General features: G+C 40.5%; 1 protein-coding gene across 1 annotated transcript in view; it reads right to left on the bottom strand.

Annotated features, from left to right (window-relative positions):
• The window catches only part of SPOCK1 (SPARC (osteonectin), cwcv and kazal like domains proteoglycan 1), a 511,507-nt gene that overhangs the window by 312,643 nt on the left and 179,994 nt on the right, over positions 1–18,870 (bottom strand). Inside the window, exon 3 of the mRNA XM_032780550.2 lies at positions 5,939–5,984. Within this exon, the coding sequence (XP_032636441.1) occupies positions 5,939–5,984 (46 nt within the window). The remainder of the gene's footprint in view (positions 1–5,938; positions 5,985–18,870) is intronic.

Genomic DNA, 18,870 nt, shown 5'->3' with positions numbered 1-18,870 from the left:
GCTCAAGTTTGGAACATATGCACACAGTTTCACTAGGCTAACCAGATTTTATAGGGACAGTCCCAATAGTTGAGGCTTTTTCTTATATAGAAGAGTTTATTACCCCCCACCCCCGTCCTGATTTTTCACACTTGCTGTCTGGTCACCGTGAGTTTCATTCCCTGCATCCCTTTCTTTAGCTCATTCAGTCCACCCTTCCATTCACCAATCTCTTCTTCTTTCATCTCTACTAAGTCACCATTCCTCCTCATTCATTCTGCAACTCACATTCATTATTGTATCCACTCTGACTTTCTCTGCCTTTGTTCCATGCACTCCTGCCCTCATTAACACTCACAGGAAGAGAGAGTGAAAAGAGAAACAAGGAGACGACCAGCAGCCCCAGGATTATCTGGGGGAAAGGAGATCAAGCTGGAGCCCAGTACCTCCCCATCATGACAGCAAGAGGTGTGGCTTCACAAGTCCGTTAAGTTGGGGTTCTCCCTAAGCTCTCATATTGACAGCTCAGGGGCCAGATTCTATTCTCAGTTACTCTACTTTGAGTCTTAAAGTCAGTGGAGATGCCCTGGATTTAGACCCATGTAGCTGAAAACAAAATTTTGCCCTCAAGCTTTTGTGCAAGGTACACATGCAATTTCTTGCCTGTGGAGTTTTTATGTTGGGCACCCTCTGCGTATCATTACATATCATGAACACTGCACATCAATTTTACTCGTTAATTGCTCTTTTTTCCTTTGCTAATCAACTGGGCAAAACTGGTTACAGAAATTACAACAGGGATCTCGGACTGCACCATCTTCCAGTGCACTTCCAGGTACAATTTAAGGTGTTAGTTTAAACAATAAGCATTCCAGCTACTATCCATTGGCTTAATCACTGGGCCACTGGAGGCAGACCTTTTTCATTGAGGGGCCTATTATTTTTGCCTTGATTCATGAGAGCTATACTTGTTTGACCATCAGATCAAGGCTCATTTATTTTCCCAGGTATTTTTTGTGGGGGAGGCATGAATAGCTGGCTGCATGACGGAGTATGTGTATTTACATATTGGAGATTGGTGAGAATTGGTTTTGTTCTTATAATATCTGTACAGGCACTCAGAACACAGGATGGGTGTGTTTTTCAATAAACATGTTAAATTGAAAGGGATGTGAATACCTCACCCCACACTGACCATTGAAAACCTAACTGAAAAATGTTAGACAAAAATGAGGAGTCTACATCTATTTTCCTTTTCTGAGAGAGACCGTAAGGACACTCTCAAAGATTACAATACAATTTAGAATGTCTGTAAGTTGTTTTTATTGATTCAGAATGCCTGCAAGTTGCTCATCATTTTTCTTGCCCTGTCCTTAGGAAAACAGAACACTTCTGTTAATTGTCTGAGAATCCATTTTCTTGTATAACTTCCCAATTTATGAGGTCCTATTGCTGAATTGCTCAATCATTAATTTAAAGCATGGATACTAATTATAAGTCAGAATACAACAGCCACACTTGGGAGTCTTTGGAAAAGATGTGCATAGCCACTCCAAAAGCCCTGCAAAGGGAACAATGCAGTCACAGGAGGGAGCAGTGAGATTAGAAGTTTGAAAGCAAACCAATTACAAACTCGAAGCAGGAAAAGTGACATAATTAAAATTCTAAGATCGCAAGAAGATCAGCATCTCAGGAAATGCAAGAGAATAAAAAGTTTCAAATAATGCTGAGTAGGAACAGAAGCATGTGGAATACTTATTTAAAGTCAAGTTACATGTAAATACAAAATTTAAAAGAAAACAAATTGATGGCTGATTTTTTTTTTTTTTTTTTTACAAATTGAGTTTAACTGTGTGTCCAACAATGTGTCTGTGTAGTCTGCTCACACAAATACCATTATTGTCTGGGAAATCACAATGATTACACATCCATCTGACTACCTCTCCATCTAACTGGTCATTTGTAGTCAATGGGAGTTAAATTCACCTCTGCAAGCAGGGCCGCACAAGGTTTACTCACCACTTAAATCCTACTTAAGTCCTCAAAATAGGGCTTAGCTGATGTAATGGATTGTGCTGAATCTTCGGCACAGGGGTGAATTTCATTAGTATTGTGGTAACTGTGTGTATAATTAGACATTTCTGAAAACGTGGCCCTAAGATTGCATCTGGAAAGCAAGATATGATCAATTCTAGGACACACAAGTAGCAGGAGAGAGACATTTTAAAAGACGCGATGATTCGGGAGGTTCTACAACTTAAGAGATATGATACCCAGTAATGAAACAATACTACTCAGAGAATCCTGCATCACATGTGGCCTCTGGAACAGGTTAATGATTTGTCTGAGATTTCGTAGCTGAAACACATTTGCCCTGATTCTCCTACTGGGTGGCTTGGCGCACAACAGTTGAAGGTTTACATTGCACTGTCCACTGGAAAAGTGAGCAGCTGACAGAAAAACAGAGATGCCCTCTGTGCAATAGACATCAGTATACGCTACCCACAGAACAGGCGATAGCTGGGTCCAGGTAAACATAAAAGAAAGTTTCTCTTTGGGAAACTTAGTTGCCCCCTGTATTTCCCCAGAAAAAGCACATTTCAAAAAGGCTCAAGAACATAATGAAAAGCAACTGCAAGTAACTTCACTCTATGCCCTTTTGAGGTATAGGAGTGATTAGTGTCTCAGTGCTGGAGTCTTTTATATAATGGCAGGTCACCAAGATGCTGCCTTTCTGAATACGAGGTTCAGTGGATATATAATGATTACCAAGATAAAATGGAATCTTCTAATCTTAACTATACAGTGATGGCCTATTATCAATTTGCATTACTTTCATGACTGCCTTTTAGGCAAATGGATTGCTATGGTTTCTTTGTTTCCGCTGCCCTTTACTGAACTGACACCAACTGTCAAGCACAGAACACCTAACAATATCATGGCTTTTAGTGTGTCCACTGACATTCTGCTGTGATTCCCCAGGATAAATGTCTTCCAATACCAGGCCTACTCCCCAAAGAGTGCATTTTCTGTCTCCAAATGTCAACATGTCATCTGTGAGAACATTCTGTAGGTCATCACTACTCCATATACCCATCTAGCAAGACATACAGGTTTCTTTTCCTGTTGCTTCTAGTCTATCATGCTGGCCATGTTACACAGAAAACTCGTGTTTCTTTTTTCCTATCCCAGGATGCATGCCCTGGTGCACTGGTCTCCTTAGATTGCTGATCTGTTTGCTTAATGTTACCAAGTTTCTGTGGGCAGGGACCAGGGTCGGTTGTGCAGTATCTTCTGTGACAGGCCTGTCTGATTCCGATTGCCCATATCCAGTGCTGCTTTGCACTAGTTGGCTCCTTCAATCCTTGCTGAATGCTGATCTATTTCAGTGCATAGCAGGGAGGACAGTCTTATGTAGGTCGCATCTCTCCTTTTCAGAACATGTTCTTTATCCCTGCCAGCTTCCTTACACTCAGAAGGACCATCAGGTTTTAAACAATCCTTGTGGTGCCAGTATGATTCAGTTGCTAATACTCACCTTTGGGTTATGGGTCGTGTTTTCAAGCCCAAACCAAGATATTTTTGCACATAACCATTGTTGAAAGCTGCAGTGCAGAGTATTAAGGGATGGTGAATTGATAGAGGTTCCTTCGGTCAAGTAAGACACTATACTAAGGTATGGTTGTGCATGTAAATATTTTGATACAGAACCCGTTTTTCACTGTATCTGATATTACATATTGAAATATTAGATGTGAATAAAATTTGGCAGGAAACAGAAATTCCACTTCTTTCAACTTGCACCTTGTATTAATGCTGCTTTCTCTTAGTAAGCGGAATGCGAGCAGCATGTTTTCTCAGCTGAACGCTAGAATTCAGTCAGTCAGTCATCCCAAGGTCTCCTTGTTTGTGCTTTTGTATTATTGCAACATACATACTTTCTCTCATGGGGCTGCTATTTTAGGGCTTGTCTACATGTGGAAATTTAATGGTATAATGATTCCAGGATGCCTTCCTATGTGGACACACTTATTCCAGAATAGAAGTATGCATACGGGGAGTTACACCAGCACCGCTCTAGCGGTGTCTGTGACAATTTGGGGGTTCTGTCTGTATCACTTCTGATTTGTGGATAATTTTATGAAACTGTATGGGATATGGATCCACCATAAATTAACAGGGCTGTGTCAAGTCCCTACCAGGCCAAAGACAATGGGGAGAGATTAGCACTAGATGTCATCTATTCAAAGGACAATGGCTTTGTTGCAGCTGGGAGAGGACACTTCCTACCCTTATCTGAAGAGAGGGAAATTTGAGAGCCATGGAAAAATACCAAAAGACTGAACAAAAGAAGCAGGTGACCCTAGCAGGAGTCTATAAAGGCATTCACAAGAAGGGCCGTTTGGGAGGGGAACATCTTGCACCAGATTAAGACGAGGAGGTTGCTGCAGAGGTGATACAGGCAAAGGGGTGGAGGACCCTGGCCTGCCTGACCTACAGAACACAGATGATCTCCCAAAGGAAGGGTGAGCTAGTGAGGGTCATTAATTTTAGGATGTTTTATTGTTCTATATAAAATGGACTCTCACATGCTTTTGCATGATTAAATATGAGCATAAAAATGTTACTGAGCAACACGTTTGTGTTGACTGCTTCACAACTACTGTGTGCCCCTGGGAGACTGAAATTGTAAACCAGAAGCTTCACAGATGCTGGGTGGAGTTACAGGAGAGGGATGCATTTAAATATGGGGCAATCTGAAGGGTAATTGTTGCATCCAGAGGGGCTAGGTGGATGGACCATGGGTTACAACACTTGGAAGGGGGAACTGACAGAAAGTGTGCACCCTGAGAGTGTGCCTAGGGACCCCAAGATTGGGGCAGTGCCTGGATGCCATTCTGGCTCCAGGAGCTTGAAACACCATAGGAAAATGGGGAACAGAGGCTGGAACTCCCTTCACAGTAGCCCAGTGAGGGGCCAGAAAAGGGCACTTGCCAGGATCTGTGACAGTGTTATTACACCGATATCAATATGCTGCTACATTTCCCCAGTTAGGCCAGGTCTACACTACGGAGTTCAGTAGACACTTACGTCAACCTAACTCTAAGTGTCTACACTAAAGCACTGCTTCCACCAATGCAAGTCCCCCACAATGCCGACTGAATAACCCCATCTCCACGAGAGGCATAGCGCTTAGGTCGATGTGGTTAGGGTGACACAGCGTCTGTGCAGACAATGTGTTACTTATATCACTTGTCAGCTCTGCTCCCTGTCTGCTGGGCTGGGTTCCACGGGGAGCTGAAAGCCAGGTTTCAAGCCCCCCCGCACTGTTAGGTTGGTGCAAGCACTCCTGGTGAGGACTGGTGACCACTGACAAATGGAGGTTGACTTAAGTGTAGACAAGACTTTAGACAAGCACTCATAGATGGTGGGAATATTGCCATGACTTAACTGACTGAGGCAAAGAGAGTGCAAATTGTTTTAGGAGTCATAGCTAGTACCAGTGTCTGAGTCAGCAGCAAATAAACAACAGCATCTTCGCTTGGGAACCAATTCTGCAGTCCATTCTCAGGCTTAAAATGCCACGGAATGCAAATAATACGCACTTGAGTGTTAGACAATAAAAACAATTTAAGTTGCAAAAACAACCATTTAACTCAGTTTTCAACAACTGTTAATGTATGTTAAGTAACTCATTTTGGATGGCATCGTTAGATCTTGACTACCAGCTACAGTGCATCTTTCTAAGTATACACATTACCATCAAATGCAAATAGGAAGAGAAGAGCATTGAAAAAATACAGTTGTAAAATATAAGGGTAAGTCAAACCCTCAGATTTAAGGTATCCCAAACTTTGAATAAATTTGAAGTGGGATCTAATTTTGCAGCACAACCCACCTCTGACAGAGAAAGAGAGAGAAAGAGAGATATATGTGTACATCATGAAATATTTTTTACCTTGATCAAATGGTTTGTTTGGGTTCCAGTTTCTGAAATAATCATCCTAAATGGGGGGGAAAAATAGGAAATTTAGAGAAAATGTAAGCAGTCATTTTGTACAGTTTTACAAACAATACCTGCCTTCTTACTGCTCCCTGAAAATAAAATAAAAATTAAACAGATAAAACCATTAGCACAGTACATCATAAGATACAGACTGAACACCATTTGGAAGATTAAAATGGAGAAAAGTTTATGAGATTTAGCATTTCACTTCAATGCCCTCTGCCAAAATTGTTTTTCCAAATCTGGATTTTCATCAAATAACTTCTGAAATCTCCAGATCATTTCCTAGCATCTCACAATACCATGGGACAACTTATGGCAATAATGTAGCTAGTATGTTGTTTGGAGAACGCAAGATGTGTCAAATCAGGCTACTCCGATTACCATACACCAGTGTAAATCCAGAATAATTCCACTGATTTTAGTGCAACTACTCCAGATTTACCGTAGTGCAGTACATCACGATTTGACCTTAAACTCTGCACTTCAGAGCAAACACCTAGTAGCAATGATGTAATTGAACTATTTTTGTCCATGTTCCCATTATGATAGGAGCTTGTAATTCAGCTGTAAAAACTTTATCCCGCAATGTGACTTAAATGGCTTTGGTTTGTATCTTATGTAATTCAGATTCTCACATAATTTACAGCAGAAAACATAGGAAATAACTTTCCAGAAGCCACTAGGGTATCTGGCCAATAAATACCCTGTTTTTAAAAAGAAGTGTATACAAACCTTCTAGCAGAAAGCACAGAAAACCTCTTTCATGCATCTCCCCAAAGTGAATTTTTTGCTCCTAGCAAATGTTTATATTTGGGTAAATTTATATTGCTCCAGCAGGCCACCAGCTTAGGCCTTGAAGTATTTAGATTCAAATACAAGCCCCTTTATTTGGTTTCGGTATATTCCATATACTTCTCACATATCCTTCTTGAGCGGAAGTGATCAAAACTGAACAAAGAATTTGAGGTGAGGGTGCACCATGGATTTATATAATGCTGCTATAACTTGCATATTATTCTTTGTGCCTTTCTCACCCTTTGCACCTTCGTAAGGGTTGCAACCTGCTTGCCTTGCATGCTGGCCTCATTCTCTGACCTGGGTGGTTGTAGGGCTATAGTCTCCTTTGAGGTCATCTTGCACCCTTAGAAAGGGATGGATGAGGGCCTCCTGTGTTCAGCAAGCACTGGGGATGCAATTCTCCCTGGCTCTTACATTGACTATATTATTGGAGAGTGGAATAGGGCTTCCTGTGCCATGCCATTTGCACACCCACATATAGTTAAGTAACTCTGGCCCAAAGCCTGTAAAGACCAAGGACAGTTGTGACACCCAGTAGCAGATTCAGCAAAGATGATTATTTATAATTTATTTTAGGCATCAAAAGCATTCTAGGCTTTTTCTTCAAAAGGACAGGATCTGGCACCAAGAATGGAGACTCAGCCTTGCCTTTGAATTCCTTAGCTTTATTATGCTGAAAATCTTATTTTCGTACAATGTTTTGTAATTGATTATGCTTTGCTGCTGGATTTACCAAGCATTAGTCACTTTTGATTAATGAGACTTTTTTAAACCGAGTCCTTTCTTCTGGTAGCAGAATATTCTCTTTTTCCTACTTACAATTTTCTAAGTGTTCATTTTGCTGCTTTTTTTTTTAAAGCAACAGAAACTCTAACAATTCATAGCCCACAAAAGATTTCTTATGCTGCTGGCACATGGAACCAGTTCTGAAATCAGGAGTGGAGGATAAAATGATGTACAAAATGAAAATGAAAATGTACAGGCACTTGATAAGGGTTTTAGCTTAACTTCAGTGTTACATGAACATTTTACTGTAAACACATCTTGTGCTTAATAAGGTGCAAAATATAGAATTTTTTAAACCCATGTCTAGTCCATCTTCCAATACTACTTGTCTTTCTTAAAAAAAAAAAAGCTGAAATAATTGTTTTAGAACATTCATGTCAAGACTTCATGCCAAAATACCATAGGAAAATACACAACAAAAAATAACCAAGAAACAAAACAAAACAAAACCTACAAAAGAGAAGAAAACTTTTGAGTTTTGTTGGTGTGCTTTTTGCTTTGTTTTTAATAAAAGCTTTAATGACTTATAAAAGAGTAAAGAATTAGTACATGCAGCTTCAGAGAGACAACTGCTCAACTGTGAAGCAAAGCAATACAAAACAAAAGAAAATATAACACTACAGTTTTAACCTGATGACATTCATTTCTGGCTGAGCCAGGAGCTGATTGGTATATTAAGGGTGAAATTACCTATTCATTTCTGTACACAGAAGGTCCAGAAAAAAAGTTTGTCACATTTAAGTCCTACCTAAGATGATAATTTAAGTGATGCATTGACTTTGTGTTGGTTCTCTGCAGAGGGGTGAAATTCACCCTAAACTAATTTTCTATATGAGTTTTGAAACCATATTTTTAGAACTACAAGATGCTCTTAATAACTCTCACTGTAAATGGGTCTTTCAAACTGCTGCCTTACTACTGCTGCTTCCTACAACGAAGTCCAGTACAGTGATATTAGGCCATTTAATGCCTCTCTGTGTAAAGAGACATCAAAACATGGAGAAATGTAGGTGATAGTTCTCTATGGCAAGTTGTGGCACAGTCAGCCATTGAAGGTGATAAAATAAATATATAACTGGAAATCAGATTGGCTAAAAAATTAATTCTAAACACAAAATAATGAATCAAAATATCAGAACTGCTGCACAGAAACACGTACAGTTTTGCAGCTTTTTTTTTTTAACCAGGATCGATAGTAACATATGTGAATAGTTCTTCCAGTGTATGAAGATCAATTTCTTCACAACTGTACAGTACCAGTGGAGTTTTTAATGAGATCTACACTTCTCCACAGGACTAGAAAAGCCTGATCAAGCCCTGCCCATGATTCCATGCAGCTGTGTAACCTGCAGAAGCTTGTAATAGGTTTAACAGTGCATTACAGATGTTCATTATTTTTATCCCTAAACACCCTCTCTGTTGCTGAATGGAATATAGAGCAAGTGTGGCTGACACCATCTCGGTGAACATCAAGGGCTTAACAGGTGATCTCCAGAAAGTGCAAGTCTATATATCTTATGCTACAAAAGCTGAGCTCTGTAATAAATAATAATAATAGGAGATATACCCACCTCCTAGAACTGGAAGGGACCTTGAAAGGTCACTGAGTCCAGCCCCCTGCCTTCACTAGCAGCACCAAGTACTGATTTTTGCCCCAGATCCCTAAGTGGCCCCCTCAAGGATTGAACTCACAACTCTGGGTTTAGCAGGCCAATGCTCAAACCACTGAGCTATCCCTACCACCCCCAAGATGCTTGGGCTAGCAGCCCAAATACATATCCAGATGATCAGGCAGGACTGTACTTGGGGTATCTAGTTCACACTGCTATTCTTAGGCAGTAGAGTTCAAGCAAAGCTAGCGCAGGTATGTCTACGTAAACTGGGAATCACACCTCCCAACTCAAACGTAGACATACCCTCAAAATGAAGAGAGACCAGAGCTGGAGGAAGTATCCACTGTACCCTTTTAAGGGATCCTGTCTCCCATTCCTGCTTCTGCTCCCCCAGGATTCCTAGACACAATCTGGTGGGATATCCATAATCCTGCCAGGGACTGCTGCTGAAACAAAGGGCCATTCTTTCCATTATTTTCCTTCTGTCCCTACCTCCACTGCCTGCTCCCATTTCCCAAATGCTGCTTGCCCGACCCTCTCCTTCACCCCTAGCTAGGCATTGGCAGGGGCATTAAGAGCAGCAGGAAGAGTCTCCTTGTCCTCAGTGCAGGTGGCTAGTACCACAGTGCTCCTGATGACTAACAGGCATAATTCAAGGAAATACTGTTGCCAAGTCTTTTAACCCCTGGTGGAGGCTGAGATTCCAGCAGTGATGTAGGAATACATAACAAGAATGCCAAACATGCTGTCATGTCCACTGCATAACACTTTGCAGTTTTGCTTACACTACCTTTTGCTGCATCTTTTCAAAGAAGCAATAGGATGCACCTTACTATTGGTCCTTTAGGTATGTCTACACTGCAATTAAAAACCTGCGGCTGGCCCTCGTGCCAGCTGACTCAGGTTCACAGGGCTCGGCTAAGGAGATGTTTAATAAGTGTTCAGATTTGGAATGGAGCCCGGGGTCTAGGACCCTGAGAGGTGGGAGAGTCCCAGAACTCGGGTTGTAGCCTGAAACCAAGTGTCTGCACTGCAATTAAACAGCCTTGTGAGCCCAGGCTCTGTGAGCTTGAGTCAGCTGGCACAGGCCAGCTGCGGGTGTCTAACTGCAGTGTAGACATACCCTTAGACTACCACATGGAAATTTGTCCTGTCTGCCAGCATGTGTGCAACAGTAGATAGATCTGCTTCCACTTTCTGTGTTGGTCAGGGCAGAATTCAGCCTGAAGCTGGCAGTACAGAGGATAGGAAAATGGATATATTTCCATGGAAAGTTTCATGGAATTTTTCCCCCTCCATTTTTCATCAATAGTTCTTGACCAGCTCTACTGAGCAGATAGACAAGATATCAGCTTCCTGTTTCTTCAGTGATTTTTGATTTATTCTTCTTGTAAAGGGACCGACCTGGTCAAGAGACTGCTCACTGAAACAAAAATAAGTCTAGTCACAAGCTGGAAAGTCACCTGTTTTATTTAACTACATCACAACAGAGTGTGGGGGAGGAGGCCAGGAACTCCCTCTGACTAATCAGGAAGTAAAGGATGCGGAGAACATGGCTCAATCCCGTAATATTCTGAGTCACTCAGTTAACCTTATTATAAGCCCTTTACTACAATTATATTAAATAACTATTTTAAAATAATTATAATATAAGCCTATTACTAACTGGATGAAACAATTACAAAAAAGTCACAATTTTCTGTTTTTAAAACAGCATTTGCTAAATATATTCAGCACTTCTGAGAGGAATCATGATTTAAAAAAATAATGTCATTTACTCTTTGTATGAGCAATTCAGCATGAAAACACAGGTAATGACTGAATCCAGCTTGAACTGTAATTAATGAGTAAAGAAAGCAATAAACTATACCATTCATATGCATTTGATAAATTGAATCTACTGGATGTATAATTGGGGGGGAAGTAACCTGGGAGTTAAAACACATTAATAATGGAGATTGACAGTTTAGAATATTATATACATTGTATTGTTACAAATTCTATTATTCATTCTGAAGCTATTTAGAAATTAAAAAGTGAAAAACCTACCTCAACTTCCTGCGTACGTAAGCATTATAAATGAGAAAAAATAAATAAATAAAAGAATGAAATCAAACAATACAAAAGAATGTTAACATTTTCCACTTCTCTCCCCCAAGCACATTTTAAAAGTATAATCACTAGGTTCAGGAGACCCTAACCTTCAAATGACATCTGTATATTTTATGTTTTTGACAAGCTTCTAGCATCCTTTGCCGGTCAGAATTTAGTTATTTTGTCAGCTGGCCTAGTGACAATTTGTAAACAAGTTATTTGTCCCAAAAAAGATTGGAAACCCAAAGAATCGTTTCTTTTTGGCTGAAAAAACAAAGGCATGGGTTGTTTCCCCACTCCCTCCCACCACCCTGCACCATAGCTAATCATTGATTTTTTTAAAAAACTGTTTTCATTCAACTCCCTAACAATTTAAAATATATTTGATAATTGATAGATTCAATAATAAAAGCAAAACTGAACGTTTCCTTCGTTTAATGAGAATAGAATTCTCTGAGGTCACAAACCTAAAACAGATGGTTTTTTCTACAGTAATATTTTTTGCAAGAAGACAAATCCTTCCCCGAAGTCTGTGCTCATATTCGCTTTCACCACATTAAAAGTATCCTGCTATGCATGGAATTCTCACTAAATAGGAGTTTTGCCTACAGATCTATGGCAGGATAGGACACTCAGTCAATCCTTTAAGTATATTAGAGTAAAATTCAACTCAGTTCAAAGGGCCTGCACATCACTTAAATCCTGTAATAAGATTTTCAGTGGAACTTAAATGGTACATTGGATCTTGTGTAGGATCTCTGCACAGGGACTTATCTGACCAGTTAGAGTCCATATTCAGTTATATTAAGGTGTCATACAGCGACTCACGGTACTTTATCAATATATTAACACAGTAAAAATCAGATTGTCACCCTTACTCACACTGAGGTACTCACCGTGGGTAGTTCCATTAATTTCACTGGCACTACTTGTACAGTAAGGTACCAGCCAATATAAATAAGGACATCAGAACTGGACCGTAAGGTACAGTCCCTGTTTATGATGTTTGAGGTCAACATTTAAAAAAAAATGGAATATCAGGGTTGCAAGGGACCTCAGGTGGTCATCTAGTTCAATCCCTGCTCAAAGCAGGATCAATCCCCAAGCAAGACCAATCTAATAGTAGCAGGATAATTGAGAGCCCAGTAAAACACTAAAGCCCTTTCTCAATCAATCGTTTCAGAGTAAAGAAGCGATCTATACACAATCTTTTCGGTCTGAAGCCTGCTTGCTCAGTATGTAGTTTTTCCATCTATGACTACCCTGTCCAATAGTACGTTACAGAACACTCTTCTGGGTGCCTGGCACTGCTCTCTCTTGGACTAATCCTGGCGAAATGAATTCTGTGGAAGCTTTGAGGACTGATCTCACTAGCCTCAGGATCAGCCCCTTTGGACAGCTTCCCTCCAGTTTCTGAGGTTTCCTCCTTGCAAAAAACTAGTACCTGCCCGGGACAGATACAAGTAAGGCAAATAAATTGTTCCTGCCCCCGACTCATAGAAAGACTCATGCTTGTATGACAATTCTTAGCATTCTTAAATTTACGTAAATTGTAAGCTCTTTGGGACAGGGCCATCTTTTGTTGTATCAGTACAGCACCTAGCATAACGGGGTCCGAGACTGAGGCGGCTAGGCATTACCATACTACATATAAGAAATAACAACAGTAATAACCCGAGCCGTGTAGGTAAGAAAGTATGCACTACAAGGCTCTTGCATTAGTTCTCTATTGGATTTTTACTACTCTGTTCTGGGTGATCAAGAGATGAGATGAAACTCATTTTAAAATTATTTAAAGCCCTTTCACAGTATCTCACATAATACATTTTTTTTGCTAACGAGAGAAATATTCTTTTATTATTCACTATGTATGTGTCAAATGTAGCCAACTCAGATTGATACTACCATCAACAAAGTGTATAACCGTATTTTCAATTAAGTACTCAAAGGGTATAGCAAAAAAGTGCTAGTTTAACTCTCACAAAAGCCTCTTTATCCAATTTCTAACATATTCTTAGAGGTTCCCACCCACACTCATCAACATTTAACTCAAGGACACAGAATACATAGGAGAATCGAGCCTTAAAGTAAAAATTGTGTTTGTACACTAACTGGGTATAAAGGCAGTTCCTTTGGTCTTTTCCCTGGAGACCACACAATTTTCAGTCACACAGTGCATAATGAAACCATCTCAGGAAAGAACAAATATATTGTGACAGAATGAATTTATCCCCACTTCTAAAAGGGGGATATGGAAATTGCCAGCTATTTCATTATCCATCTAGATGAAATATTGAAAGAGAGAACAAAAATACGATACTGGCAGAACTTCTCAGAAATCTTGTCAGCTTGGTTTTGATTTACAAAACTAAAGCTTGAAGCAGAAGAGGTTTTGATCCAGTGTCCTCTTAGTCAGATCAGAAAAGTCCAAGGATGGGAATCACGTCTTCAGACCAATACATTCCCAGGTGTTACAGGAAACAGTATGGCTAATTCTGTAGGTAACACACACTGAGTCATATTCGCCCTCACCAGGATGACTGCAAGCTTGCAAAGCTGAGACCAAAATTAACGCACGTGTGACTTCAAATCACCCATCTTTAAATTAGCAAAGCAAACAAACAATCCAATTGGCTTTCACCTCCTCAGGACTTCAAATGTATGCAATGAGGCACCCACAAAGCTAACCAATTTCCTCCTGTTGTTACTTTTTTGGTTTAGTTATTCCCTAACCTTGGCATTTCCAAAGAGTTAATGGAGACGGCTGTCAATAATGCAAAGGCATTTCCTATAGATATTTCGCTAACTTGTCTAAAAGCAGCTTTCACAGGATGCTCCTATTTACAAATAGTGAGGCCGTTATCTAAATGGATGCATAAATATTTTGGTTTTTGTCAGAAGAATTGCACTTATCAGCTACTTGTCTGAATCTAGCAGAAATGAGATGTTGATTGAAGAAACAGCACAGAAAATCCTCCTCAGCCTGTGTCATTCACAGATTTGGAGAACTGCAACACTGATTTGAAGCTTGTTTTGGTCTCTACCCCGAACCCTGAGAAGAGTACACAGTAAATGAAACAAGAAAGCCTGTTGCACAGCAATCATTAAACCATAGATGCAGCTATTCCTCTGGAGACGTATAAAAACAGGGTCTCATTCTGAGATGTACTGGACACCTCCTGTGAGGTAATAAGCACCCTCAACTCCCATTGGAGCCAAGAAAGTCTGAGGTTCTTATGTACCCAGCCAAAAACTGGGGCAATAGACTTTATTAACACTGGTTTGCAGCCTGGTTAGTGTTTTTCTCTTCCACCTTAGACCGATCATTAAACCTCTTACCCTCATAAAGAACATTAGGGAAGGATGGTAATTACTACCTCATTGCTCTTTTAAAATTAGCTCTAGGAAGAGACAGCTGCACTTTTTTGCTTTCCTCTACCTCCTGCTACAGAAGATCATTCCAACATCGAGCAGTCTGAAAGCACCAGCTGCTGCTTCTTCCTAAAGTTAATCTAGCCCGTATCATAAACATCTCCCCAAGGTCTATTGCCCATTTTAAGCAAATAGTTTGTGTCAGCAAATTACACACATATTTATTTATTTATGTAAGAGGGGGAGAAAATATTTTACACTTCTGGTCCTGCTGTGAATAGCGATTTCCCAATGGTAACCAGTATTCAAAGTATGCATTAATCTCAAGAAGTGATTCAAAATTCTTCTGCACATTAAGACTTTTCTAGCCACTTCTGGGTTTCTCTTTCCTGGGAAATGAGACTATGCATCCAACCAGGATGGTTTTACTTAGCAAATGGGTAGTGTATTCCGCTGCAGATTTTTCATTTCATCTTTGGCAGAAAAAACCTTTGAAATGCCTAGTGATAAATTTCACAGGAAAGCCTGGAGTCTAGGGGATCTACTTCTGGACCTGGCAACATAAAGTGATAAAAATGTATGAAGAATTGTTCAGACTAGAACAGTATCATGTACAGTGAAAGTAGAGAGGTGCTGGGACTTATATAAAGTACTGACGTTTAGTCACTAATAAAAGTTTAAAGACAGCCTTGGCTTAGAATTAAAAAAAAGGCTGGTTTAAAAGGGCTTGCATTTGATTATAAAAAGAACTAACTAAGAATATGTACACAAACACAGCATCTCTCAGGTCAGGGATCTCACCATAGCACTATGACCATGAATACTTCTCCACCAAACCTCCACACACATTTAGGATGTAAACCTTCAGTTTCTGAGACTCGTTTACATTTTCTGCATTACTTATTCAGTTATAGGTGATGTGCAAAGAATATTTTGTTAAGTGGACTTGTGCCCTGCTTTGCTTTGCTATGATGAAGAAGAGATGACCCAAGTTGTTTGGGGAGTTTTTAGGGGGAGGGCAGGTGTGGTGTGTGTGTTTGTTTCACTTTAGAAATAATTCAGGAATGACAGTGCTTCTAATCCCTAGTTTCAGTAGGTCTCAGGGGGGGTTATTTTGAGCTTTAACACCTTAATTCAAGGTACAAGGGTGTTGGGACCTTTAACAAACCTTCCTTTACCCACAATATTAATTATTCATTACTGTTAAATAGGCATCAATAAAAACAAAGAAAATATCATGGAAACAATCCGACTAAAAATCCCTTCTCCTCTCAGTTCTCAACTTTTACCCTCTTGGCTCTTCTGGCATCACCGTTTCGCAAATCCGCCAGTCTTCAGAGACTGTTCTATAATTTCTAATGTTAAAACACAGCCAAATGGGGGGAAAAACCCTCTCTTTTGAGAAACTTTTCACGCCTTGTTTATCCATCATAAAGAAGCCCAAAAAGGCAAAAGCCCAATTTTATTTTTCTTGCAGGTCATCTTTAACAGAGTAACTTTACAAGCAACTCCTCTTATTCCTGCCTGAACTTTTCATCTAGTTAGCATCTACTGAAGGGTCTACTTCCCCCTTCAAGAATGAAAATAACTCCTATTGACATTATTCTTCACATCTTGGTGTGCCCTGGCTGAGCTGTAGTCTGGTCAGCTAACACAAGCCAGGGCTAGTCAGACCAGGGAAATACTTGGAAGGGACTACTAAGTTCCCCAAAAGGAGATGCTGGTGCTTCGGGAAGTGGAGCTTTCTCCTCTGCCCCATCATGACATGCGTGTATGCAGGGGCAGCACTGTGTTAGTGGAGATGCCATCTTTCATATCAGATGTAAAAGCAAAGCCTCTCAGGATATGCAAGAACAGGCTTATGGTCTTACCTCCTTACAGTGCAGATAAGAACACGTTATCTTAGATTCTCTGCCACAACCAAAGAGGGTCATCTCCTTAACGGAATTGGTTAGTCATATTAATTTCATTTATCCCTGGTGGGGGATAGGATGCCGTGAGATATGGACACAGCCTTGTGATGCTGCGCCAAGCTCATCAGGTTCATAACATGCTGCTGCAGGGGAAGGGGTTGGAAGGAAGAAGATTGGGACAAGGGATGGGAGTGGGACCAGAGAATCTGTACCAGGGAGTGTATATTTGTGTGTGCCTCAGCCTCACTCTACTGCAGTAGCCATGGCATGTCTCCGTTGCTGCTCTGCAACCTGGTACAAGAATTTCTTCTCCCTGGCCCCTGGAAAGCAGCTTGCATTACAGCCAGGTCACACTGGCTGCACCACACAGGAAGAGGGATATTGCCTAGAAAGCAGTAGTTGCCCATCTCTGGAGACTATTTCTAACAAGGTTTAATGCTAACAGGTGGTATAATGATGATTTGTGCATTTCTACTGCAATGGAATCTCCTCAGGCAGTCAGATCCTGTTTCACTCTGTATAGGGATGCCAGACAGTTACTGACCCCTGGCTGCACTCCCAGGCTCCAACTCTCCCAGTTACACAAGTGTTATCAGGGAATTTTGGCCCCAGTTTTCTGATTTGTATAATCACACTATGGTTATTTCTCAGTAACTACTGTGTGTTTATGCAAAATTCTCTTCTCGACCAGCTGCTGTTTCCAGAAGTCCTCGTCCATCTTCCACAACAAAAATGGCTTCCCCTGCTTCTGAATCCTTAGCCCAGGTAGTAAATGCAATCCCATTTTATATTAGTTACCCAGAAGTGTTATTGTTTGAGCATGTGAGAGGGAAGCAGTGGTGATAAACAGGAGAATGGCTATGGAGGAGCAGAGGAAAATATCTGAAAAGACTGAAGTTCAGTACAGTGACAGGAACGTGGGATTGAATTGAATGACAGCTGTCTGATTCGAAAGACGACGGTGTAAGCACCAAAGCTTTCAGATACTGTGTGTCATACTGCTGCAGCACCACAAATGACTAAAAAGCCCAATTTTCAAGCGATAGTCCTTGCCAAAGATAATACAGACATAAGGCACAGGAATTTAAAGTAGTCATATTTTATTGGGGGCACATTAATGAGGAGATCTGACAGAAAGCGCCAGTCCAGGGCAGAGGAGATTTATAGTAGACAAGCAAATGAGTGGAAGTGAGATCAGAATCAGGGCCAAAAGTGTTTTGATCTCACTGACACACTCATCTGCTTGGCTACGATAAACCGGTGCAGAGCTGCCTCGAAGTCAGTGGATCGGGCCCATATAGAGCTGCCACAGCAGTTCTCATGATAATCTCCTCCCACCATCTGCTGTGGGGGAAGTGTCTGGAGAACAGCAGGTATAGCTGAGGGCAGCACAGCAATCCCCAGCTGCTAGAACAGTGCCTGGAAACAGTTAGCAGCTAGTGCAATATAGCGTAGTTTTCAGGCCCAACTGTGAGCGAGATGTTGACTTGGGGACTGCAAAATTTACCTAAAGCCACTGTAGCCCCTCCACCTCTGATCTTGCCTCATGCACAGTTCAGCCAAGGCAGCAAATCTGGTCCACAGAGTCTTGCATAGCTAACAAATTGCAGTCTAACCTCACTTCACCAAAACAACCCCAGCATCAGCTGGTGTAAACTGAAGACAATGGAGCTAAGCTGATTGACACTAGCTAAGAATCTGGCCCAGAGTTATCTCCTATTGCAACCTTTGACATATAAGCTCATTATTAATTTATCAAAACGCTTGCCTTTACATTTCAAGTTGCTTAGTAGTGAATATTAGTAGATTCTAGCCAGCCAGTGGTTCTGTATAAAGGGAAATGTGTTGTGTACAAATCCAATTCTTATAGAGTCCAAAACAGGTGATATACTTAAAACATACATCAGAATGAAAGCTATTTTCCGTTCTTAAATTTTATTCAAAGAATTCAATGACATTCCTAGACAACACATGTTCTGACAGCCGAAAAGCCAAAACATTATATTTAAAGGTTACATAAGCTACCAGGGAAAATGACTTCACTTTAGATATCCTTGTTACTTTGAGAGTTCATTTGCTGTAACAAGTTATGACAGATTCCCCAGCTCTTTGTATCTGAACATTTTTGCTCTTGTATTTGGAGAAATACATGTCCACTCAGACTCTTTTAAAACCCCACTATAGTAAATACCATGAGCAATCTTTCCCCTGGTAATGACATACATAGACAAATGTCTTGTTTTGCATTATGAAAAAATTTCAGAGTTCAATACATATTGACTGGTGTGGTTTTTAAATTTATAAT

Source organism: Chelonoidis abingdonii, chromosome 7 (genome assembly GCF_003597395.2).
Source record: "Chelonoidis abingdonii isolate Lonesome George chromosome 7, CheloAbing_2.0, whole genome shotgun sequence".
In the NCBI taxonomy this organism is placed as follows: Eukaryota; Metazoa; Chordata; order Testudines; family Testudinidae; genus Chelonoidis; species Chelonoidis abingdonii.
This window is presented reverse-complemented; position numbering and strand designations above follow the sequence as displayed.